The following is a 25,207-nucleotide window of genomic DNA, read 5'->3' as shown; positions in this document are numbered from 1 at the left end:
AAAGATAATGTGTATTTGAATGAAAAACTATCTTTGACAATACTGCAAAAACGTGGCAATTTATCAATGTTCCCTCATTAGATGTTCTACAATTTTCATCTCCAAAATTGTTACCAGTGACTGAGGAACAGGTTGTCAATAAAAGTAGAAATGTGATTTATTTTTGGAATAGTTTTCTTCAGGATGACATTTTTAAAGAAAAAGAAACAAAAATATCATTACATAAATCTAATGGTTTAGCTATGCATCCTTCACAGGTAAGTGAATATTTTACTGACAAGGAATACTGAATTAATAGTGACTGAGCTGAACTATGACCAGTACTGACCAAATTCAGGGGAGCCAACAAAACTATGTGCACACTGCATTCCAAGAATACCTTTCAATAACAGTACAGTACTTCCCATGAAGACAAGGCTAGTTACAACTTACCACATGGGAGTTAAATTTCTCCAGTAAGTTTTCCAGAAACTTCTTTGAAGAGAGAAGAGAAGCTTTATTTAGCTGTTCTTGTCTTAAGTCATAGTCATCATGCATGGGCTATTGATTAAAAACAGTGATAATTAATAAGTAGTTCCATATGATAGCATCACAAAAAAAGTAATTTATAAAGAGCATCTGCTACACACGGAGAGAATTAAACTCAGGCTTTAAAGTGTAAGGCAAAAAGGAAACTCGTGATAAGATAAGCAGACAGAACTGATGGGTTTCTCTTGTGTTTGATCGGGCTTCACAGATCATTTGTCTAACAAGTAACTGAACCTATTACCAGACAAGCAACTTTCTCAAAAAGTCACAGATCTCTTTATTAAAAGGCAAACAACAGCCCTGCTCCCCAGAACTTTATAGTTTAAATTTAAAATGATAAACCTTAGCATGTAAGCACAAGTGTTAAAATGAGTTGGCAAAGTAGCCTATGCTTCTTTGTTTGGAGGTGCTTGACTTGTGGCTGTTGGGGAAAACAGGGGAAAAAGCACTCCAGCATGATAGCGAGAAGCCAAGTCCAGATCCTGACTTAAGGACAACTAGGAGCCTTCAGCCAGGTAGTGGTTACTTCTCAGAGCCTCAGCTCCTCAGCTGTGAAACAGAACTACCCACAGCTAACACATGATCAGCACTCAGTGTACTTGTTTTGCATTATTTTTCATGTTCTAGTTTAACTCTTAAATCATTTGGAACAGTAAATAAAACAAAATTTAATTTGCTTTGAGAATAAATGCAAGGTTTTACACAAGTGATTACCTATGTCTGTTCTACGTCACTAAGTTTGCCTAAAACACCTTATATAAGTGAAAGTCCTAAACAGTACACAAAAGAGATAAACCAAAAACTTAAAGTTTATATTGAACAATTGTCTCTCTCTCCATACAATCTGTCACCAAGTTATTGCTCAAACTGCTTTCAAATGTGTCCCTCTTCAGTTTGTCAGTCTCAAATCAAATGTCTCCAGAAAGACTGAGTATTATTCACCTTCTTCTCACCACCAAGCAAAAATATTACGTGCTATCTTTCAGTGATCTGAGGGGCTCACTTCTTCATACTGTACACCTGTGCATACCTTATCAGACTGCAAGAAATCTGAAGGACGGCAGGAACTGTGTCTTAACATCTTTATATTTCTAGCACACAGAACATTTCCTGGTATGTAGGATGCACTAAACAATGTTACACAAATGACTACGAGAACTTAGGAAATGTAAAGGCATAGACCTTATTGATACACTGAAAGATTAATCTGAGTTTATATAAAGTAAAACCTCTGGTCAACGTAAGAAAAGCCAATTTCCCTCATAAAAGTACTACTTACACACATAAGGGCACAAAGCATATCAACTGCTGCATGGATTACTCCATTGTTGCTCCTCTTGAGAGCTTTTACCACCTTCACTCCCAGACGCTCCCGAAACCTATTGAAACAAAAAAACAAGCATATCCTATCAATATCAGAACATCTGTCAGCAGTAAAATATATTAGATCTTCCTAAGTTTCCATTGCAATATAGCAGCAGTTACTAATTTTGAACTTCCAAATTAGTATAAAATAAATATAAATATAGGTTCTCATAATTATTTTTTTCCTTGACAAAGATTTTTTTTTAAGGTTAACCACAACCATAAGGCAAGTAATTTTCCATTCCAATTAAGCTCAGTAATGTTACTAGTGAGTATGGGACCAGTATTTCACATCAGTCCCAATCATCTTCCTCTTCATTTCTGATGAATAAAAAATATGTCACCATATAAAAGGTATCAAGACAAAAAGAAATAAATTATTTGATATTCTCTCATTTGAGTTGTTCAAAAATCCCTAAGAAGCTTAGTTCTAAAGACAACTTACTTTGGAAGCTGAGTGAAGGCTAAGAACCCAGCTTTGGAAGCAACAAGCCTCCTCACAGCTTGGAATTGACTTTCCAGCTCTGCGTTTGAAGCAACCACATCCCCCTCCTGAGACAACAATGCTGTTATGGCATTATTGATCAGTTTTTCTTTGTTTTCTGAGAAGAGACCCTAGGTGAAGGAAGAGTGTTTCAGCAATGTTTCCATATGAAAAGTGAATGACAATGAGCAAATTTATGATACAATTTATCTTACATCCTGTGTTACAGCATGTAGAACTCCACTGTATGAAATATTAGCATTGAACCTGAACACAGCATCTGCAAAGTTGCCATCTGTAAGGAGATGAAAACATTCAAAAAATTTCCCCCTGCATTCCTAATTCTTAAACTATTATCAAGTAGATGAGTGGAAACACAACTACATTGAAACCAGTACTTACTTGGAGGTGTAGCTAAGAATCTGAGATGAAGACTCTCTACTTCCTCATCCACAGGCATGCTGAGTAATCCCCACCGCTGCCCTTTATGGGTTGCTGTCATTTTTACACAAACATCTCTGTTACCAGAGGCTCTTACTCCATCCAGCAAACTTGCTAACAAGGAATCTCTAAGCAAGGTTAAAAGGAAAAAACCCACAAAGGTTTTAGGATTGATAGTCACAAGGAATTTTGATTCAGAACTCAACAGAGGCATTTTAGCAAGTAACCTGCTCAGGAATGCACTATAGTTACAAAGGGCGGAGCTTTAGGATGGAGTCAAGTTCTAGTACTAGCAGTTCACCTGGCTGCTACATGACCTTGTGTAGGTCACTTTTAGCACGATACTTTTAATATTTCTATGTTTCAAGATCATCTTTTAACAGCTTTACATGGGTCTAACTTACAAATCACAAAACTCACCCAATTAAAATGTTTCACAATTTTTAATAAATTTACACAGTATTACAATCATCACAATCCATTTTTATACACTTCCATCTCTATAAAGTCTCCTTGTGCCCATTTGCAAAAAAACTCCTTAGCCCCAGACAAGCACTGATCTACTGTCTCTGTAAGTCTGCTTTTAAAAAAAATTCATAAAAACAGAATCATTGGTAGCTCATGCCTATAATCCTAGCTATTCAGGAGGCAGAGATCAGGAATTTCGCAGTTCAAAGCCAGCCCAGGCAAATACTTTACAAGACCCTATCTCAAAAGTACCCAACAGAAAACAGGGCTGGTGAAGTGGCTCAAGTGGTAGAGCACCTGACTAGCAAGCATGAAGCCCAGACATTCATCCAAATTGTTGGATTGTTGCACCAATGCTTTTGTTGAATAGTATTCTACTGTATACGTTATACAGATACTCAACATTTTGTCTATCCACTCACAAACCAGCATATATATGGATTGTTTCTATTTTGGAGGTATTATAAAATGTTACTATGAGCATTCACATGCAAATCTTTCTGTGGACATATGCATACATTTCTCTTGGATATTAAATACCATGTAAAGGGCTTACAAGGTAATGTGGTAAGTACATGTTGAATCTTTTAAGAAATTTCCAAACTGTTTTTCAAAGTGGTTTTATCATTTTCCCATTTCACCAGCAATATATAAGAGCTGCAACTTCTCCACATCCCCGCCCATGATTGGCATTGACAGTCTTTTTGATGTTAGCCATTGCAGTGACTCTGCAGGAGTTTCGACTTTCTTTTCCCTCATGATTTGCCATCTTTTCATGCATCATTTACCAGCCTTATGTCTTCTCCAATGAGAAGATATTTTGAATCTTTTGCCCACTTACAGTCAGGTTGATTTTTTTTTTTTAACTATTGCTATTCTAGATACCAGTACTTTATCAGCTATATGTTTTGCAAATACTTTCTTCCTATCTATGGTCTGCCTTTTATTTTTCAAAATAGTGTCAAACTTCTGATGAAGTTTAGTTAATCAACTTTTTTCCTTTCCTGAATTGTGGTTTTGGATTATACTTAAGCAATCTTTTCCTAACCCATGTCATAAAGCTTTTGTTTTACATTTCACTGCTGGCAACCATGGCACTTTCTTCCTAGGGCTGCCATCAGGACTGAACAGGTTGACATGTTAAGTACATAAAGCACTTAACAACTGAGTGTTGCTGTCCTTCTTCTGACTAAAACATTTGCATCATTTTTTTCAGATATTCTCTTCCCTTGATTTCAGATCAAGAAAACATAAGGGCGGGGGGGAGAAATGAACCAAGCCTTGTATGCACATATGAATAATAAAAGAAAAATGAAAAAAAAAAAAAAAAAAAGAAAACATAAACCTTGTGCTTGGGTTTCCAGTCTTGTCGACCTTAGACTGAAAGCTTTCTAGGATAAGAAACAGTTACTAGCTGTACTATAGGTAGGAGGTAAAAAAGCCCTCAATAAGGCTGCATTGTACATAGAGACCAAATGCACCAGAACTGTCTGGTCTAACTTTATAGACTCCTTGTCTATTTACAAAGTATAAAAGAACAAGAACTGTCCATCTCACAGTCACAGCTTAGGACATAAAGGGAGATCAGAGCAGCATTACTTATCTGCTAATCTTATAGCAGCTTTGTAACAATAGCAGCTCAAACAGGTATTCAAAGAAATGGCCAAATTATAGCAGAATAAAAATTCACCAGCATGTTCCATTGGAAGATTGGAAACTAGCTGATAATATTAACATATACATAACTTCAAGTGTAATTAAAGTAACTTTCAGCTATTATACAAACAATTCAACAACAGAAGAAGTGGCATTCTGAAATGCTTTAAAAACAGTTATAGACATACAATTTATTTAAGCTAAACCACCATTTTTACTATCTTTAGGAATTTGAAAACTGGTCATTTTAGATATGCCTTCTCAAATTAAATAATTTCAAAGTTCTAGTTCCAGATTATAAATCTGTGGGGCTTTTTGTTTGCTTGTTTTTTTCTGTTTTCTCTTTCCAATACTAGAGTTTGAACTCAGGGTCTTAGCATGCACTCTACCACTTGAGCCATACCCCCAGCCCTGTTTTCTCTTTGATGGAGAATGTGCCTGGCACATAGCTAAGATCTCGAAAGACTGATGAATTTAAAAAAAGAAAAAAATACCTTTCAGTTGAAGAGTACTTCCGAACTTGCCCTTTTATAAATTCAATGGTGAAAAATTGTGGGTTTTCTGAGTCACATACTAAAGCAAATACCTAATGAAAACAAAAAAAGTTCAATAAAAATGTTTAATTTTGTAGTATTTCATAACAAAAAAAAGTATCATTTAGCTTACAAAAATCAGTATTTCAAGATTTAACTTGTTTACATCAGAGTTTAAGTGTCATTCAAATGTTCTTTCCAATTTTTGAATAAAAAGTTCTGTTTATATACTTAGAAAGTAACTTTTGTAATCTTCTTAGTTCTAAGATCAGTAAGTATGTTAAGAAATACAGATTCTGCAGTAACAAGTATTAAAATAGAAATAAAATTAGTCAAATTTATCAACAGACTAAATCTCAGTTAAGCTAACAATGCTGAAACTTACTTCTCCCAAAGGTTTCAATGTTGCAATATTGTAGGTGGCTGGATCTCGCTCTACTAAACATGTTTCTGTAAGTGCTAGCACTCTTTTTACGGGTTCCTATAAACAATAAAATTGAAACATATTAAAAAGTTATTTAAAGAAAAATTTCAAAACAGAAGAACAAGTTTTTATTTTCAACACATAGATATTACTTACTGAATGTCTAGGAGATATTTTTTGGACTACAAACTCTGCTAAAGACGTGATGGATTCATCAGTGCTGTATTTTCCAAAGCGAAGATTCAAATACTGCTCAAATTCTAAAGGTTCTTTCCTGATCCTCAATGAAATACCTATGTAGTTGCCAGCATGGTCTATTGCACTTTTGATAATCTCTTCTCTTTGCTCTGATGCAAATAAATGCTGCGCAAATTTTAAAATTTAACAAGTCAGGGTTGAAACAACTAAAATGTGACTACATTTAATCAACTCAGAAAAGAGATTAAAGTAGCAATCCCAGAGGAAAAAAGATGCACTAGAACTTGTCAGAGGTAAATAAGCAGTGTGTTATTAAGCTGAAAGACTGTTACTAAATTAAAATTAATGTTTGGGATATGGAGCCTTACAACTAACTCACTGAATGGGAATTATCTCACAGGCTCAGGTTCTCATCACTAGTTCAAAACAGCAGGCTCAGGCCTCCAAAGATGGGCCTCAAGCCAATGAGAAGTTAGGGTACCATGTGGGTAGCATTTCCTGTTTTAATCAAGATAGTACTGATTTAACCTGTCTTGGATAGTGGGTTTCCTCACAGGATTATGTTAAGCAATGTTTATGTGTTTACCAGTCATTAGCTTATTGATGCTGCAAGCCAACTTTCAGGGATTTATTTCAAAAGATAAAGAAAAGATGCAATTTGTATTTGGTACCTGGAGGCCAGAAATCTATTAAATGCCATGCAAAGGGCATGAAGTGTTCCATACATGAAAGATTTGTCCTAGCCAGAACGCCAATAGCTCCTCTGCTGAGAAGCACAGGATCACATCATGTTTAAGAACCTGACTGTATTCCAAGGAATTTATCAGACACCTTAGATGAAGAAGGTATTAATCAGTGATTTTTTGAATGAATCTCTAATGGTATCATATTTGCAGTGAACTGCTTCATGGTCTTTTAAAGGACAGAGAACATACAATACATGTATGATCCTCAGTATACGTGGAGATTGGCTCCAGGTCCCACCACGGATACCGAAATCTGCAGATGCTCAAGTACCTGACATAAAATGGCACAGTACTTGCATATAGCCTATGCATACTTTAAATCATCTCTGGATTACTTATAATACCTAAGATATAAATGCTATGCAGCTAGTTCTTGCATTGTTTAGGGAATGATGACAAAAAGAAAAAAAATCTACAGATGTTCAGTACAGGTACAAATTTTTCCTGAATATTTTAGATCCATACTTGGTTGAATCCATGGGTGTAGAACCCATGTATACGGAAGGCTAACTGCATTTAGAAAATGGATAATTCAAAGGAGAGCTTCTTATTGGCGTCAAGCAATAAAAATTGTTTGCCAAAAAGAAAAAAAGATTATCAAACACTGCTCACCTTACTATTCCATTGTATGACTCGGTGAAATTACTGTGATATAGCTATGCTGTTAGGGCCTGACAGGCTGTATTCCTGTAATTTGCCATATTTTCCACAAAAGGGTTTAATCAATGCAAATTTCCACTGCATAGGGAAGAGCCAGCCTTTGAGTAACACCAGGACAACAGGCTTTAGGCTCCTTTAAGTGGGAGAGGAAACAAGTATTTTTGTGGGGGGGGGCGGGGCTTTATGTTTAGTGAAATAAAATTAGTCAAATTTATCAACAAAAGAAATCTCAGTTAAGCTAACAACACTGAAACTTCTTCCAAAGGTTTCAATGTTGCAATATTGTAGGTGGCTGGATGTCGCTCTATTACACATTTCTGTAAGTACACTCTTAATACCACACTTCCAGAAGATTCACATGAAATATTAAAATGAAGTGTGAAAACACTGGTTCCTTTCAAATAGTTGTATCTCTTTTTAAAAGTCTTTTTAAAAATACTACTTACCAATCTACTAAATCCTCCATAAAGTATGCAAAATCCTCCTTGATAATCAGAGAGATCTACAAACCCTTCAATATTTCTATAGTCATAGGAACACAGTACTCTGTTGGTTGCAGGATTTATTTGGTCAAAGCCTCCAGGAGTTACTTCCAGAATTACAGGTTTTCTTGTATCACTCCAGTGATGCTTATAGCAATTGTATCTCTAGAGAGAAACAGTATTACTTTTAACTTACCATGAAATAGTTACATTTAATGTATAAGTCACCACTGAAACAACCAAAAAATCCAAATAACATTATAAATATTTACAGCTACTATCCAAATTGTTAAAACAATTTTAGCTGAGGGGGATTGTTTACTTCATTAAGAAAATTCACTCTAACTAAAGACACCATGTTCCTTCTTAATTAGCAAAGGTTTATGATTACAATATTTTGTAAAACAACTTTAAGCTACTCTTACATAAATCAAGAGAGAGAGAGAGATAAGAAGGGAAATCCAGCTGGGCATGGTGGCATTTGTCCCAGCTCTTGAGAGGTTGAGGTGACAAGATCACTGGAACCCAGGAATTCCAGACCAGTCTGGACAACATAGCCAGAATCTGTCTCAAAAAAGTAAAAAAAAGAACAAAGGAAAACAAAACCAAATCAAAACAACACACACACACCCATAAGTGAAGGAAATCCTAATGTATTCTGAAAGACTGAAAGGGCTTTGAATGAGTCTTATGAGGAAAAGTCTGACGATGATGTGTTCTTTTAATCCACCCTAGATACTGGAAAGAGATAAGTCACATTTCAGGAGAATTTCTAACATAAATTTAAACAATCTGGCCTGGCTCTGTTCATTAATGTACATTTTCTTTCTGCACACACAAATTTGACTTAGGCTTTTCTAAGAACACAGGAGAGTTATCTTTGAGTTCTGATCATATTACTAAGTAAAATTTCATGTAGATGATAACATTCCTTTGCAAATTAAAGTAGCTGAGTATCAAATGCTTAGAATGATCAATATCCACTTAATGTGTGTGTTTATTTATTTATTAGTTTTCTGCAATGCTGGGGATCAAATTCAGGACCATGTACATGTTAGAGAAAAACTTTACCACTGAGGTGCATCCCCAGCCCTCTAGCTTTATTCTTAAAATGGGGGCTAGGGGGAAGGTTTAATCCAGGTTCTAAGAAAATGATGTAGAAGAGAAGAAAATCAATTTAAAGGAAAAGTGAGTCAATGAAAATAAGGGTAATAAAGTGTTAGATGTGAAGTGAGTATCGGCTCCTACACTCAAATACCACAAAGTTTTTTACCAATCCACATGAAGAGCAACACACTATTCTTAAGGAAAAAAATTAACTGGTTGCTCAGGAGTACAACTATTTTTGATACTGAAAAAAAAAAAATCTCTGGTAGGTTTTCAGAAGAGTAAGACATTAAGAAATGAACACCTCCACTAACATCCCTATAGTAAACTCAGCAATGACTTTCACAGGACCATATCAAGTGACCTCAACATTGCTCATCTATGGCTTCATGCACAGCAGAGTTCCATAAAAAGAATTCTGCAGAAAGACAGAAGGCCTGCATTAACCCAAGATATATTTAGAGCCTTGATTTTGAACTAAAGGACAAATCAATGCCACACATTTCCCCAACAAGATTGGGGACGGCAGAGAGGCCACAAAATAAAAAAGGTGGTGTTTTTCAAGCTAGGCTGGTTGACATGACCCAAAGCCACCCCACAGGCTATTCTCCATTCCTCTCAGCTGATAATCAACTGCCACTGATGAGCTATGCTAATAGAAACATATCATTATCCCAAGGCCTGTAGTAAAGGCCAAGCCTGGAGGACATTGAGATATCCTGACTTAGAGACTATCCAGGACATCAGAAGGCCTTATAGCCAAATTCACCTTATGTAAGAGAGCTGCTCAGCTAGCATAGCATTTGGGGGTGAAGCCTAAACTTTTGGAGGGGAATGTATAGGTGTCATTTTGAGTTCCTCACTCTTGATGTATCCTTCAGTCAATCTTCTAGTGATAACTGTTTCTACCTCAAAGTTTTCAGAAGTATTAAGTGACTGAAGCTAACTGATACAAAGGGAAGCTTATAAACAAAATCTCTAAGCATGTTTCTAGAAGCAGTTTCTTTCCAAATAAATGAGATATACAGATAACTCAGCTGCTAACATAAAATTAAAATGAGCACATCAAGTTATGATTTGTAGAAGTGTGACAGTGGTCCATCAGGAACAATGAACAGTTTAGCAGCTGACATAAAGATATTTCAAATGGCTGCTGGGCAACCGGCCAACTGTTAAGAGTTGAAATTAGCAAAGCCCTCAGATTAGAATTCAATTCCTATCTTTTTGCCAGAATCTATGGTTTTGAATAGTGCTATAACTTTCAGCATCATTTTTCCCCATTGTAAAAGTAATACCAAGGGCTTGTGGTATGGCTCAAGTAGTAGAGCACCTGCCTAGCAAGCCTAAGGCCTTGAGTTCAAACCCCAGGAGTACCAAAAAAATTTAATAAAAAAAATAATAAAAGTAATACTTGCTCATTGTAAGAAATTTCTTATTTCAAGGAAGGGGAAAAAAAGTATCAATTCCCATTCCTTCTACCCAGAAGTGTCCAGGTTAGTGTAAAGGCTGCTGTAAGCATGAGTAGAAAGGGCCTGGCCTGGGAAAGTTAGGATCTGATGAGCACCATGCCGTGGGTGCACATGCCAAGCTTCAGGAACATGTAATAAGACAGGTTTGATATCCTCAAACCATAAAGCCTTAATACTTCTGAAATAAGAAACTCCTACACCAAACAATTACTGCATGTTCCAACAGGCATCATCACCTCTATGGTGCTTAGTGCTGTGTAGAATACTGACTAAGGAATACCTGAATGGGTACAGCATTTTTAATGTTTCACAGAATTTTTTATTTGCTTGCTTGGCAGTACTGGGGTTTGAACACAGGCCATTGTGCTTGCAAGTGTTCTACCATTTAAGCCATGCCTCTGGTCCTTTTTTGGTTTTAGTTCATTTTCCAGATACAGTCTTCCACTTTTGCCTGGGCCAGCCTCAGATAGCAACCCCTCTTTACCCATACACCCCGCCTGGGATTACAGATGTGCATCACTATACCCGGGCCTGGGCTTGGGCTTTTTTAAAGGATGATTTTTGGTTTTTTCCTATTTCCAAAATTGAAAGTCTTAAATCTATTTCTTGACATCGGAGTTTCCTGTTAGGCTATAGTCAACTATCATATGGTATTGAAAGACATTAAAATTATCTTTCCTTAGCTGCCAATGTCTCACATCTGTAATCCTAACTATTTGGGAAGGTGAGATTAGAAGGACTGAGGTTTGAGGCCAGCCCAGGCAAATAGTTTGTGAGACCCTATCTTCAAAATAACCAGAGCAAAATGGACTGGAGGTGTGGGTCAAGCAGGAAAGCACCTGTCTAGCAAACAAGAAGCCTTGAGTTCAAACCCCAGTCCCACCAAAAAAAAAAAAAAAGGTAATAGTAATCTTTCCTTTTTTTCCTTTTGGCTTTATCACAAAAAGCATACACAGGTTATGGAATGATTTCTACAATAAGGGGCAAATAAATATACAAATAGAAATACATATAAATAAAATGTATATTAATAAATGTTAAATACTTACTCTTCCTGTGATTTTTCCCTCTGAAAAATCAGTTCTAAATCTCTGAAAGAGAAAACAGCCACAGTTATAAGAACAGACTGGTAAGAAAAAGCACGGCTCAGCTCTTTCTACCCAAACAGGTGAAAATCACAACTTAGTAACCTTGATACTAAAAACTGTTATAAAAGCTGTGGTTAGGTATATTCAATAAAAAGAATGTAGAACTTTATGGATAAACAGACTAAACATACAATGGTTTGTTCTATGTATGCATTTAAAAAGGCTAATAAACTATCAAATATAAAAGCTTTTCTAGTCCTTCTTTTAGAAAAAAGAAGTTTCACAGTGTCAAGTTAAAGGTTACTAAGAAAAAAATAAGCATAGGAGGTATAGGAGCTGAGAGCATTAGTATCTATATCTAAATGACTATACCTATTTAACTTACAAAAGAAGAGAGACTTAGTTCATGAACACAGAACCTTCCTTACCAATGCTTCTGTAAGAAGTTCTGTTCTGTGCTCTGTGGAAAATTTTAAAGTTTCTGACTTTTTCCCACTGCCTTTACGAAATGTGAGGTTGAATTCCGTTCCCTGTCCTTTTCCAACAGGGCTGATACTACAGATGTCTCCATAAGGCCACTAAAAAAAAGAAAGGAATTCTTTCAAATGCTGCTATGATCTAGAAAAATGCAATGTTTATTTTTACCACATTATTACTCTAATTTCATACCCACTGATTAAATGAACAAAATTCAACAAAATACTATAGGTACATAAGAAATTATGTCTCATAACAATTCTAAAACTCAAATTCTCTTAAAAGATTTAGTTAGCAGAAACAACGACAAAAATCTGTATTTCAGACTTAAATATAAAGCAATTACAATAAAAGTGAAAAGAATTAGGAAGTAACACTTTATGATTACTTATAAGTCCACTAAGGAAGAAAAAAGAATCTATAAACATGTCTAATTTACAAGATAAGCTAGGATATCTTTGTCTGTTCACTTATGCAGGTTCAGTTAGTCTTGCCTATAAACAAGCAATCCTAGTGCTTTGACAAGGTATTTTACACCAATTACACTTGTGACATAACTAGTATATCCCTGTATAACAGTAATAGCATTTAAAAATTATAAAAAATTACCTTTCATATGAGAGAGACAGCTACATTTGATAGTAATAGATCAAAAGAGCCTAGAAATAAGCACATTCCCTTGTTCCCTATTCATTTATTTTGGTCCCAAACATAGAGCATTATATATAAGCAAATCAGTCTCTTTCAGATTTGACATTTCTATCCTTAGTACTGATTTTAGGCCAGGGGTAATGGAATACACCTTGGCTTTTAAAATTCAAGATGAGTTTATAGAAACTCTTATCAGTTTCTAACATTAATTACCTGATTTGTTACTTCTAAGGTATTGGGATTATATGTAGTAATCGCATGGGTTCCAACTGAAAAGACACGCTTATACCTACAAAGGAAGACAAGTACTTATATTTACATGTCAACAACAACAAATCCTTGCAAGAAAAAACTCTTCTAAAAAAAAAAAAAATACATGACACCACCAGAAAACATTGCAGTAAATAGAAACGTGTTAACTGATTAATGGTGACTAAATATAGCTTAGTCTTTCAATTTTCATTTTTAATGTTCTAAAATGTTATTAGAATTAAAATCCACCTACCATTCATTTTACTTTTACCTATTAGATTCCTACATAGAAAAATATGACGTATACAAGCAAGTTTGTGCAGTCGGTACATACAGATGAAGATGGCAAAGCACCAGCCTAGGACACTAAAAAGATTCTAAATGGGAATTTTTATTTTAACAAAAGATGTTGCATACCACGAATTCTTTCAAAATATTCTTTCAATAAAACCAGCATAGATAGGAAGGAAAAGTTATGGCCTGCAACTAGTCAGACACAGTCATACCCTACAATCTTAATTTCTACTCAAGCAACTACCTATCTCATTTAAGTGCTGCGATTTAATATAAGTAGAAAGCGTATACCACAAACAAGCAATTTTCACTTCTTACTTCCTTCATTTCAAGTAACATCTGAATAAGAAAAAAAATCTGAATTATGAGTGATCCTTTAGAAGAGAAGACTTAATAAGGATAAAAGTGAAAACTGAATTAAAAAATTTAAAACTGAAGAATGAGTTTTTAAATATAAAATATTATAACAGGTAAAAACATTAGCTAGTATGAGCAAAAACAAAAAAAATTAAGAATAAAAATATTCACAGCCTTAGATGCAGAAAAATTTGAAAAATGATAGTGTGACTATGCTGATAAATTTAAAAACTAAGAATAAATCAACTACTAGATAGAAAAACTTAAGAAAACTGCAAAGAATTACATTCTCCAAAAGCACCAAGCTCTAACAATTTCAAAGGAGAAGACCCATGGTTCTTAACTGTTCCAGAAAACAGAATAAAGACTGTTTCTCAATTCTTTTACTGATAGTAAAATCTGGTAACACAAAAAAAACCCACCAATCTAGTTTTAAATAAGTATTAGCAATAGAAATCAAGTAACATTAAAATAGTAATACATTAAGACCAAAAAAGAAGGTTATTTTAGGAAAAACAGTTCGGTATTAGAAAACTGTAACTGATATTGAAATATCTATTTATATTTTAGTAAGCGTTGTTTTAGTTATCAAAAATGGATGTTAAATTCAACCAAATGTCTTTCTGACCTCTGTTTTTTTCTGCTTTGAACTACTTAAATGCTAAAAAGATATACATTATCTTACTCCAACAGCCATTGGCAAGCGCCAGGGTAACACTCTAGAAGAGGTCCCATAACACCAAGAAATCTTAAACGTCTTTGTTTTTTATTGTCCATTTTTTCTAATCAGTGCATTACATAATAAAAATGTCAAAAAGTCACTTCCATTTGCACAAAAAGAAAATAATAAGAATTTTATCACGTATTGATCCAAATTGTTGCTATGCTAGAAATAGTTTTTTCCTAATTTTACATGTCTAGAGAAGAATGAGAGCACTTCCTTCTAACATTAAAAACATTCATTTCTTTCTGAAGAGGTGAGGGTTAGAGGATTGTGAAGTAGGCTAGGACTTATCTCAGGAGCTAAAAAGTCATCAGCCTTCAAAGTCTTAACTAATTAATAAGAACAAAAACAAAACAATAAGATCTCCCTTAAACCAATTTTGACTTAAAACATTACACAATGAAATTGAATGTCCAACAGAAATATGAATTCACAAATTCTTCCTGAATCACCTTGAGAGTCAAAAATTAGAAGTCACAATTCTAAAATAAAACTACACAAACTGTTCTATTCTAAGAGTAAAAAATAAAATGTCCCAAATGTTAGCTGCTGTATGTGCAGTCTTAGAGAATCATTAAGAAAATAATCTTTTCAGTTCTATGTCCCTTTTTTCTAATTTTCAACATATCTAAGGACCTGCTGAAATCTTTTTATTAAATTTAACTGACACATTAAAATTGTACATATTAGTCAGTATTCTGTGATGTTTCAGTACATTATACACTGTGTAAAGTTCAAATCAAGCTAAACAGATCCATCTCCTCAAACATTTACCAGACATTTTTCTCAAGGAGGGGAGGAGGAAGTGGTAGAGGTCAAACCCAGGGTTTCATGCATGTTAGGCAAGTGTTCTACCATTGAACTATGCCCCTGGCCTCCAGAACTTCTTACTAACAGTAAGTGCCCACTGACACCCTTCCACTTTCCCCCATCCCTCCCCTCATCAGCCTGTGCTCACCACTATTCTACTTTCAACTTCTGTAAGCTTAACCTTTTTCGATTCCTCCTATGAGTTCATGCAGTACTTGTATTTCTGTGCCTGATTTAATCTTCAGTTCCATCCATGCCATAAATGCAGAATTTCATTCTTTTTATGGCTGAAGAGTACTCCACTGGGTATATGTACCACATTTTCTTTATACATCCACCAGTTGATGGACATTTAGAATGTTTCCGTTTCCTCGTTACTGCTGAATACTTCTACAATAAACCCAAGAGTGTGGTATCTTTTTATTTTATTTCCTTTGGATATATACCAAATAGTGGGAAGGCTGGATCGTATGGTAGTTCTATTTTTAATGTTTTGAAGACCCTCCATTCAGATTTCCATAATGAGTGTACTAATTTACATTTCTACTAATGGTATATAAGGATTCCCTTTTCTCCATGTCCTTAACCAGTACTTGTGATCTTTAGTCTTTTTGATTATAGCCATTCTTACTGAAGTGAGGTAGTATCATGTAATTTTGATTTACATTTCCCTGATAATTAATGGTGTTATGCATTTTAATGTACTTAAGATTTTTTGAAACAAACACTCCTGTATTATTTTTATTACAGCAAATAAAAATATTACAACATCCTCTAATTTTCTAGTCTGTATGAATCTTTTTCCTTCAAAATAATTTTTATAGCATGATTTTTTTTTCATATGGCCACTTTTTTGTTCCCCCATAGGGGAAAAACTAACATGTTAGATCAATACTGCATTAGGTATTACCGTAGACTGACACAATATTAAATAAGCACCTAACACTGTGCTGGATTCAATGATATGGCAGTGAATGACAGGGACAGTCCTTTAGTAGAGTCTACTCTCAACATTTTCATTAGTATTTATTTCAGACATCTGAAATAAATTTCAAAGTACTAGGAACCAAGATTCTTGTTAGTCTTGTCTAAAAGTTAATTTCAGATCTAGACATCAACTAGTTTGTTACAAAAATATTAAGTAACCATCACATTATCATACTCTTTTGCACAGAAAATTCATTATCATTTAAGTTTTTTCTTTAACAAAAAATTCAACATTACTTTCTGTTGGTAAACAGTAAGGAAAAAGTTCATGTTTACTATAAAAACAATGGTTCTCAAATTCTTAAGGTCATAAGACCTTTGTGTATTACTTTTAAAGTTCAAAATCCTCAATTCTTTCAATGAAGAAATCCATGTAAGGGGCTTAGGTGCCAAGCACATAAGTAAACAGTCAATAAATGTTAGCTAATCCTATGCTATTATCCTAGGAGTTAAATAATAGTGGGGAGGGGAGATCCCAAAACTTCAGTAAAGTATATTAATTATACTTAGATCATGTATGTTAATTATAAGCATAATGTTCATAATTGCTCTAGCAATTCATATTTAAAATAGAACCAAATGAATGGGCAAACTGTCATTCATCTGGGCTATATCACCAAGATACTCTGATTCTGGGTTAAAAATCCACTTGCATGTAAGAGGGCTCATCAGAAGCTATCCTCTTCAGAAAAGAAAAAGAAGGGACAGATACAGGACATACTCCACAAATATATACCTAATCAGTGAGAAAGATGCTCCAATTCTCTCATAGGAAATACAGGATATCCCAAGAAGCGTAGTGTGTTAAGAACTTAAATTCTGGGATGCAATGTTGCTACTTCTTTCAGCTTAGATGGAGGTAGATTTTAATACAAATTGTGTGTAAAATGTTAAGACTCCTGTAAAGATGGCTGGCACTTCTGGATGGAAGATGTTTAAATTCCAGATTGCCTGATAGTAGTCAAAAAAAGACATAAACAGAGAAAACGCAAAAAGAATTCAGGATGAACTCCTAGGAGGTTTAGAGGGTGGCACTGTCACAGCTAGGATAAAACAAGGTTGAAAAAATCATTCAGGATTTGAGGGTTATTAGAATTGGTAAGGCATCCAAAGAGAAGGGTGTCTCTTCTCTTGTTCAACTCTCTCTCTGTCTATAGTATCAGAGTTAACAGCTTCACTTTCCCTCAACTATCCTCTCAATTTCCATACTGTAATGCAGTAATCATGTCACTGAATTTCACACACCACCATTTATCCTAATGTATTCTGATTAAAATCTTGTCCAGACACTAAAATACCATTCAGTACCACTAATGTATACAAACATTACAGCAATCCATAAGCAGATTTGACTTGAAAGTCCATCTAGAGAAAGCAGGAACTCATATTACTTTGAAGTTTTCCTCAGCGAATCTGTACTTCTGCTTTAACTGAAACATCTGCACCTTCCTTCCTGCCTGAAATGGCTTGCTTAGGCCAAAAAGGAAATTTTGCTTTCATGAAAGAAAAGTGTTTTTCCATCCTGAAATCTATTTACCTTTCTTACTCCTCCCAAAACAAACACATAATTCAATTATGTATGGAGTTCGCAAGTGGAAAAAACAAGCACAGAAGCTGCTTTGTCAGCCAAGGAGTCTATACTTAAGAAAAGACCTACATTAAGAAGAGTATGTGGCAGCTCCGCTGTGAGGCATACTGAAAACCATAACAGAAGCAAAAGAACGCATCACTCTATAAACATCTTTGAGGGAAATATTTGGAAAGGTTATCTTTAAGTCAGGCAGACGCAGACAAAGAAAAGTAAGTATTCACCTTTATTGCCACCATCAGTAACATTTTCCAAAATATTAGGACTGGGTCAATAGCATGCATACAGGCAGAATCTCTTAAACCCAAAGTTCCCAAAATCACAGGCAAAATTTGTTATATATACATGTTTTTAGAAAGAAGGTTCAAACAGCAACTCTGTCATAATCAAATTTTAATGCTGATGTTTTAATTTTTTACATTAACACTATTGAGTAGTACTTTAAACCTAGATTAGAATTCACCCTATGAAACAGGTTAAGAATAATCAGTTTCAGGGTTGGAGTCTAGGCTTAAGTGGTAGAGCACCTGCCTACCAAGTGTAAGGCCCTTAGTTCAAATCCAGTATTGCCAAAAACAAAAAGAAAACAAGAATAATCAAAGTTTCAGTGCCACATAGTATAATAAAAGTTTTGTCATATACAGAGCAATGAAATAACCATTACTATCTGGAAAACAGAGAATCAGGAAGAAGTTAAAAGATTCAAGGTGTGTAAACTGAAAATAAGAAAACACTGCTGAAAGAAATTTTAAAATATCCAAATAAGGGTAAAGATCCCATGTTCATGCATCAGAAAAGTTAATACTGTTAAGAAAGCAATACTCCCCTAGTTCATCTATATACCCACTATAATCCCTATTAAAATCCCAGCTGCTATTTTTATAAAATTAATAATTTGCTCAGAAATTCATATGAAATATAAGAAATATATTGGATAGAAAAATATTTAAAATGATTTTGAACAAAGTTGCAGACTCATATTTCCCAGTTTCAAAACGGTATAAAGCTACAGCTATCAAAGCAGTATGTTAGTGGTGTAAGGATTGGTAAGGCATTTAGGAATCAATGGAATTAAATTAAGAGTCCACATTTATGGTGAAATGATTTTTGACAAGGGTGTCAAAACGGTTCAATAGGGAAAGAATAGTCTTTTCAACAAATGATGCAAGTACAAGGATATCCGTATGCAAAGAAATAAATTTGGATCCTTGGTTCATGCCATATATAGAAATCAACTCAAAATTAAAGTTCTAAAACTCATAGAAGCAAACACAAAAGTAAAGTCAAATCTTTGTGACCTTAGATATGACCAAAAGAACAAGTGGCAAAGCAAGATAAATTGGATTTCTTCAAAATTCAAAAATGTTGTGCTTCACAGAATATCATCAAGACAGTGAAAACAACCCATGGAATTGGAAAAAAAATTTGCAAATCACACATCTGATAAGGGATTTGTATTTGGAATAAAGAACTTGTAACCACACAAACATCCATTAACTGATAAACGAAATTTGGTATATTCAGAGTAGAATACTACCTGACAGTAAAAAGAAGTACTGACACATGTTACAACATGGATAAACCATGAAACATTAAGTGGAAGAAGTAGTTACAAAGAACAAATTTTCTATTCATTCATTTCTGTTCCAAATAGGCAAATCCAGAGGCAGGAAGTGGATTAGTGCCCACCAGATGCTAGGAAGAGGAGGAGAAAAGGAGTAACTAACTGCCAAATTTTTAAGAAGTTTTTAGAAGTATTTCTGGGGGGTGATGAAAATGTTCTAAAAACAGTGGTGATGGTTCATGGATATACTAAAATCATGGAATTATATACTGTGAAGGGTACATTTTAAATTACATCTTAAAGCTGTTGTAAAAACAAAAAGAAGATTCAAGGTATGAATGGAAGGAAGGAATTCAGCTAAAAACACAGAGAGCTCTGCTCCAAACTGTTATTTTAAAAAGGGGAAATAAAAGGATTTCTTTAAGCATTGGTCACTATTCTCTAAGAATGTATTTTTTTAAAGTTTCCAGATGATCACAATTACTGACAAGCTCACAAAGTAGAAAGTTTGTTCTTTAGAATTAATGCATCAGTATGCTATATACAGAAGTTATCGTATGATGATCTACCACTTCAGAAAAAATAAGTTTGAATATATAATTTACTTTTAAACTTGATTCAAGTTTAAAAAAAAGATTCATACTTCCTTGGATATGCCAATTTTCTAACATTATTCAATGAAACTATCTGGGGGAAAAATCAGAGATAAGTATTCTACAAGGGCAACAATTATGCTAATTTAGGAGTTTATACAGTTTAGTTTCAAAAAACAATCAAACTCTAAAATATTTCAAAACTAGTCAGTTTGCTAATAATGCAAATCAGAAACACTACTGTACCACCCTAAAAAGTAAGTACATTATCAACTAAAAAGTGAAAAAGAATAACACACATTTCACCTTATGGCCTGTTTTAGAATAATGTGCTCACCTATTTGTCTCACTGTGACATGCTCATTTTACTCATTACCACTCAAAGGGACCAGAGACTAACCTTTTTTAGGCACATGGATGCCATTCACTGAACAATCAGTGTACCTATGGCATAATTTAAAAACTTTCATTCATTCCTGATCATTCACTTAAACTGCGTAATAATCTAGAGGAAAGGAATCACCATCCACTTTATAGAGATACAGAGAGCAGACACAAACATTTACACCTTGGTCTGACTAGGAAAGCTATCAAAAAAAAAAAAAAAAACCAAAAAAACAACCCATTACCATTCTTTCTCAAGAAAAATAAACCCAATTTTAAAATTTCATTTCAGGATTAAAAAAGGTTACAAACTTCTCTGGAATTAATGGCATGTTTCCTCTGAGTCAAATGTGTATGACAATGTGTCAATTACACACAGGTTAACCTCTGGGTAAAGAAGCTGCAGAGCTAACACTGTGTCACTACTGCATAACCTCAAAATTGACTGGCAACAGCAGAGATGTCCAGTTGCTTTACTTTCCTTTTGTTACTTTTCAATTCTTAGAAAACTCCTCCCCAGGCAGATACAGAAACTAGAAATGTGAAAAAAAAAAAGAAAAAAATTATTCTAAAAGTAGCATTTACATTTAAAATGTGCATATATGCTTTTCAGAAAGAAAGACTGATCACATTACTGAGTTGTGATGTATTACGCAAGATACTGAAACAGAACAATGTTTAAGATATAATATAGAAGCACAGAAAAATAAAGCCAGCAAGAATACTTACTTTCCCCTCCATGAATGTTTTGTTGTATAGAAACATGCCAAATCCTTATTTTCCCTAATTATGTTCATTTTGTGCTGAAACCTGGAAAATAAAAATATGGGCATACTTAGACAGTGTTAGATTTCCTGAATTCTTCCTGAATCTCCCATACCAAAGGTACGTCAGCTATCTTTCTCAGTTTCTTAGGTCTGTGAGACCACAGGATTTTTAAGGACTGTAGTCAGTTCACTGCTCTCAGTCTTCACCACATACTGTGTCAGAGTCTCTTTCCCACCAGATGGGTTGCCTGAGGACAAGAACTGCGCTTGATCAATATCCTGAATGCAAGGAATCTAGTAAGAAATGTCAGATAAAGATCATGACTCCACATCTCATACTGCCAAACACTTCTTCGCATATGATGAGGCACCTAAAAATGTCAAGTGTGAAACTAATTCCATATTAGAGGATCTTTCATAAGTAAGAATTTATAAATAATTTTCTCATCATAAAAGTAATGCATGTCCATAGCAAATCTAATGTTCATAAAACAGCTCTTATTCTAGCATCCAAAGATAATCACTCTAGCCTTTCATATATTTAGAAAAATCGTTTAAAAAAAATAAAAATAAAGGCCGGGCACTGGTGGCTCATGCCTGTAATCTTAGCTGATCAGGAGGTTCGCAGTTCAAAGCCAGCCTAGTTCTGCGAGACCCTATCTCAAAAAAAAAAAAAAAAAAAAAAAAAAAAAATCCTTCACAAAAAAGGGCTGGAAGAGTGGCTCAAGGTGTAGGCCCTGAGTTCAAGTACCAAACCCACCCCCAAAACCTGAAACTACCATTGTTCTGCTTAGTCTGCTTTCACAGAGAAACTTTTCTCCACAGAATTAAATATTCCTTGAGAAAATTATCTTTAAGGCTACGTGATATTCCACTATGACCGCACTACTCATAGTAGCTGTAAACTGTTTATTACCAGGTCATATCAAAGTAAGTAAAGAAAACTGAGATGAAAAATTCAGTGACTTTCCCAACTTCTCAGGAGGTAGAGATGGAAGGATCATGGTTCGATGCCAGCCCAGACAAAATGAGACCTTATCTCAAAAACAATTAGGGTGTGGTGGTATAGGCCTATCATATCAGCTGCCCAGGAGACGAAGGTAGGAGGCTCACAGTCTGATGCTGGCCCAGGAGCAAAAGTGTGAGACACTCTCTGAAAAACAAACTAAAAACAAAAGGACTGGGTATGTGTCTCAAGTGGTAGGGCACTTGCCTGGCAAAGGACAGGCCCGGAATTCAATCCCCAGTACGGCCAAAAAGAAAAAGAATTCAGAAACTTTGATAGCAGCATGACTGGTGGACTCCTCTGGTTGAACAAGATACAGAGCAGAATACGACTGTACTTGTATGACAAATCACAGATAGAATAAGCCTCCTACAATCACATAAGGCTAGACAACATATATGCAGTACTTGTTAACTGAAACCCAGAAGTGTATAATCAAGAATCCATTTACTTCATGAAAAAAACTCAATTTGACAAATTTTACATGACAAATTGCTAGGATGACTCCTAATGAAAGACTGATAAGTTTTGAAAATAAAACTTCATTTTGTTTGAAAGTTAAAAACAAGTTTTTTTTTTTCATTTGTGCCTGATACATCTTCCCGGCCTTATTAAAAATGTACTCTAAAAAATATTATACCCCAGGTGTTAATAGTTCAAACAGAATGGTTGGGATTATGGCTCACTTAAATTTAGTTTACACCTTCATATACTGTGACTTTTTTAATATCAAGGATCTTCTCACAGTTATAAAACTTTTTCATTTAAAAACACATGAACAGCTTTTGAAACACAATTCATATACCACAAATTTTAAAGTGTACAATTCAGTGGCTTTTAGTATATATGAATTCTACAATCATCACTCCAGTAAGAAACCAGTTAACAGTCACTCCCCAACTGTCCTCACCCCAGCACCTGGCAGTCATTAATTTACTTTCTGTCACACAGAGTTGCCTATCCTTGGCATGTTGCCAAATAGTATTCCATTGTGTGGACATAACCACATTTTACCCATTAACCAGTTGATAGGCATTTGTGGTGGTCTACTTTTAGAACATGTATATCCATGTTTTTCTTGGGTATATACCTGAATGGCAAAAACATTTTGAAAGAAAGCTCTATTTGGAAATTGCTTTCTTCATTCCTCCTACTTGTTTTTGGACTGTCAATCACTGAGAACTTTGTATTCTCTACACAGAATGCTCAACCCCCAGATGTTCAGTGCTTACACCTTCCTCTCCTTCAAATCAATGCTCAAATACAATGAGTCCTACCCTAACCGTGGTGTTTTCATTTCAACTACCCTACTCATTCTGCACAGCCTTTTGCCTCTGCTTTTTCCCCACAGCACCTTCTGTGTTCTAATGTAAAATGTAATAATTTATTACATTTATTATTCATTTAATCCTATTAGAATATCCAGAAAAAGGTGGTTTGTCTATTTAGCTTGCAAAGGTGCCAACACAAAACAGGCAGACACACTCAGTATCTGAGTGAATGAATGAAGTACTGTAATCACACAGGCAATTCTGATGTCTACTTCAAGCTTGACTCTAATAGGAATACCCAAATAAAGTTTTGTCAAATCTCTGGGAAAGCATTATTAATTCATGCTATGAGAAATAACAACCACAAGTAACACCAAGTTTAGAGAAAGCTCTATTGTTATAAGAAAGAAGAAGTTCATCTTACAGTCAACTGACCCCTTCCTACTACTAAGTAGAGGGACAGCCAAATACAGTCCTGACAGTGTGGCACTGTGTTTGAGCTGGTGTGATGCTTGATTTATTTCTGGATTTTGTATCTGGTATGCCACAGATAGAAAAATAAAATTTATTAAACCCTTTCCCTCTGAATTATTTGCACTATATTATACTGTTGAAAAGAAATCTGGGTAAGTAACATCTTTAAGAGTGACCTAAAAAAAAGTGACTATAAATATATAGGTGTGTATAGATGATACTTTTCCCTTATATACAACTGAAGGTTGAGAAATAAAGGAAAAAGATGGACAGAAGAGGTGAATGCCCAACATTGAAGAGTGGGGTTTGGATTACCTAGTCCAAACCTTAAGACACCAGAATCACTGAGTCCGTATATACCATGGGCCTATGTAGGGCAAACTGAAAGGAGAGAAAATGTTTATGAGTAGAGACTGGTATAATTAAGAGACTTAATAACTAAAATGAAAGGCAGAAAAAAAACAGTAAAGATTGAAAAGTGCATGGTGGTACATGCCATAATCTCAACAATGGGAAGCTGAGGCAGGAGGATCATGAGTTTGAGACCAGTCTGGTCTATATAGCGAGACCCTGTCTCAAAAACAAAACCAAATGAAAAAAAAAATTTTTTTTAAATGACAAGCATAAAGAACTTAAGGCATAATCCAGAAAGAACAAAGCTAATTCAGGGAGAATAAAGGCAAAATAACATTGCTATTAATAACAAAGCAAATTCAAGAATTTTTTAAAGAAAACACCTAAAGAATAAACTCATGGGTATCACTGACTTGGGGGATATCAAACAACTCAAACAGACCTTTTGGGAGGGAAATTAAAACAAGTTTTCATCAAGAAGGTTTATCCACACCTTTTAGAGACCTATGAACACTGGTGAGGATGAAATCTCAGATTCCAGAGAGTTCTCTGTTCACTATAAAAAGGGAAAGGGAGAGAAGATACAACACAGTAATTAAAAAAAAAAAAAAAGTTAACTGGCTTGTTAAAAGAAATACTGGATTCCTGATGCAGGTTAGAATGCTGACAGAAAAATACAAATAGGATTGAAGTAGTACTTCAATTAGGGACATAAGGAGTTCCTATGACCACCTATCAGCACACCTGACAATTTTCACTGCCTCTAATATTTTGGGAGATAAAATGTGATAATGCTAATCTGCATCTAACTCTAATTTAAAAACATCTAATGTTAAAAAAAAAAAAAACAGGCTAGTAAAGTGGAAAAGCTCTTTGTGGACCAAAATTGGTTCTCTGAAAAGCTCACCTTCAACAAGCTGTATTTAGGTAAAGGTATGTTTGAAAGAGAGGCAGGAGACACCACCTAAGTGGCCAAGTCACTCCTATAAATGAAATAATTCAATG

General features: G+C 34.7%; 1 protein-coding gene across 2 annotated transcripts in view; it reads right to left on the bottom strand.

Moving 5' to 3' along the window:
• Positions 1 to 25,207, bottom strand: part of Dnajc13 (DnaJ heat shock protein family (Hsp40) member C13) — a 118,548-nt gene that overhangs the window by 80,813 nt on the left and 12,528 nt on the right. For both annotated transcript variants that reach the window (XM_020172670.2, XM_074058908.1), the window contains exons 2-14: positions 21,060 to 21,140; positions 12,991 to 13,066; positions 12,078 to 12,227; positions 11,611 to 11,652; positions 7,950 to 8,150; positions 6,056 to 6,262; positions 5,861 to 5,956; positions 5,437 to 5,528; positions 2,780 to 2,946; positions 2,593 to 2,672; positions 2,339 to 2,508; positions 1,808 to 1,907; positions 433 to 540 (exon numbers count right to left, since the gene is read on the bottom strand). In XM_020172670.2, coding sequence (XP_020028259.2) covers positions 433 to 540; positions 1,808 to 1,907; positions 2,339 to 2,508; positions 2,593 to 2,672; positions 2,780 to 2,946; positions 5,437 to 5,528; positions 5,861 to 5,956; positions 6,056 to 6,262; positions 7,950 to 8,150; positions 11,611 to 11,652; positions 12,078 to 12,227; positions 12,991 to 13,066; positions 21,060 to 21,127 — 1,557 coding nt within the window. In that variant the 5' untranslated portion in view covers positions 21,128 to 21,140. The remainder of the gene's footprint in view (positions 1 to 432; positions 541 to 1,807; positions 1,908 to 2,338; positions 2,509 to 2,592; positions 2,673 to 2,779; positions 2,947 to 5,436; positions 5,529 to 5,860; positions 5,957 to 6,055; positions 6,263 to 7,949; positions 8,151 to 11,610; positions 11,653 to 12,077; positions 12,228 to 12,990; positions 13,067 to 21,059; positions 21,141 to 25,207) is intronic.

Source organism: Castor canadensis, chromosome 17, assembly GCF_047511655.1.
Source record: "Castor canadensis chromosome 17, mCasCan1.hap1v2, whole genome shotgun sequence".
NCBI lineage: Eukaryota > Metazoa > Chordata > Mammalia > Rodentia > Castoridae > Castor > Castor canadensis.
This window is presented reverse-complemented; position numbering and strand designations above follow the sequence as displayed.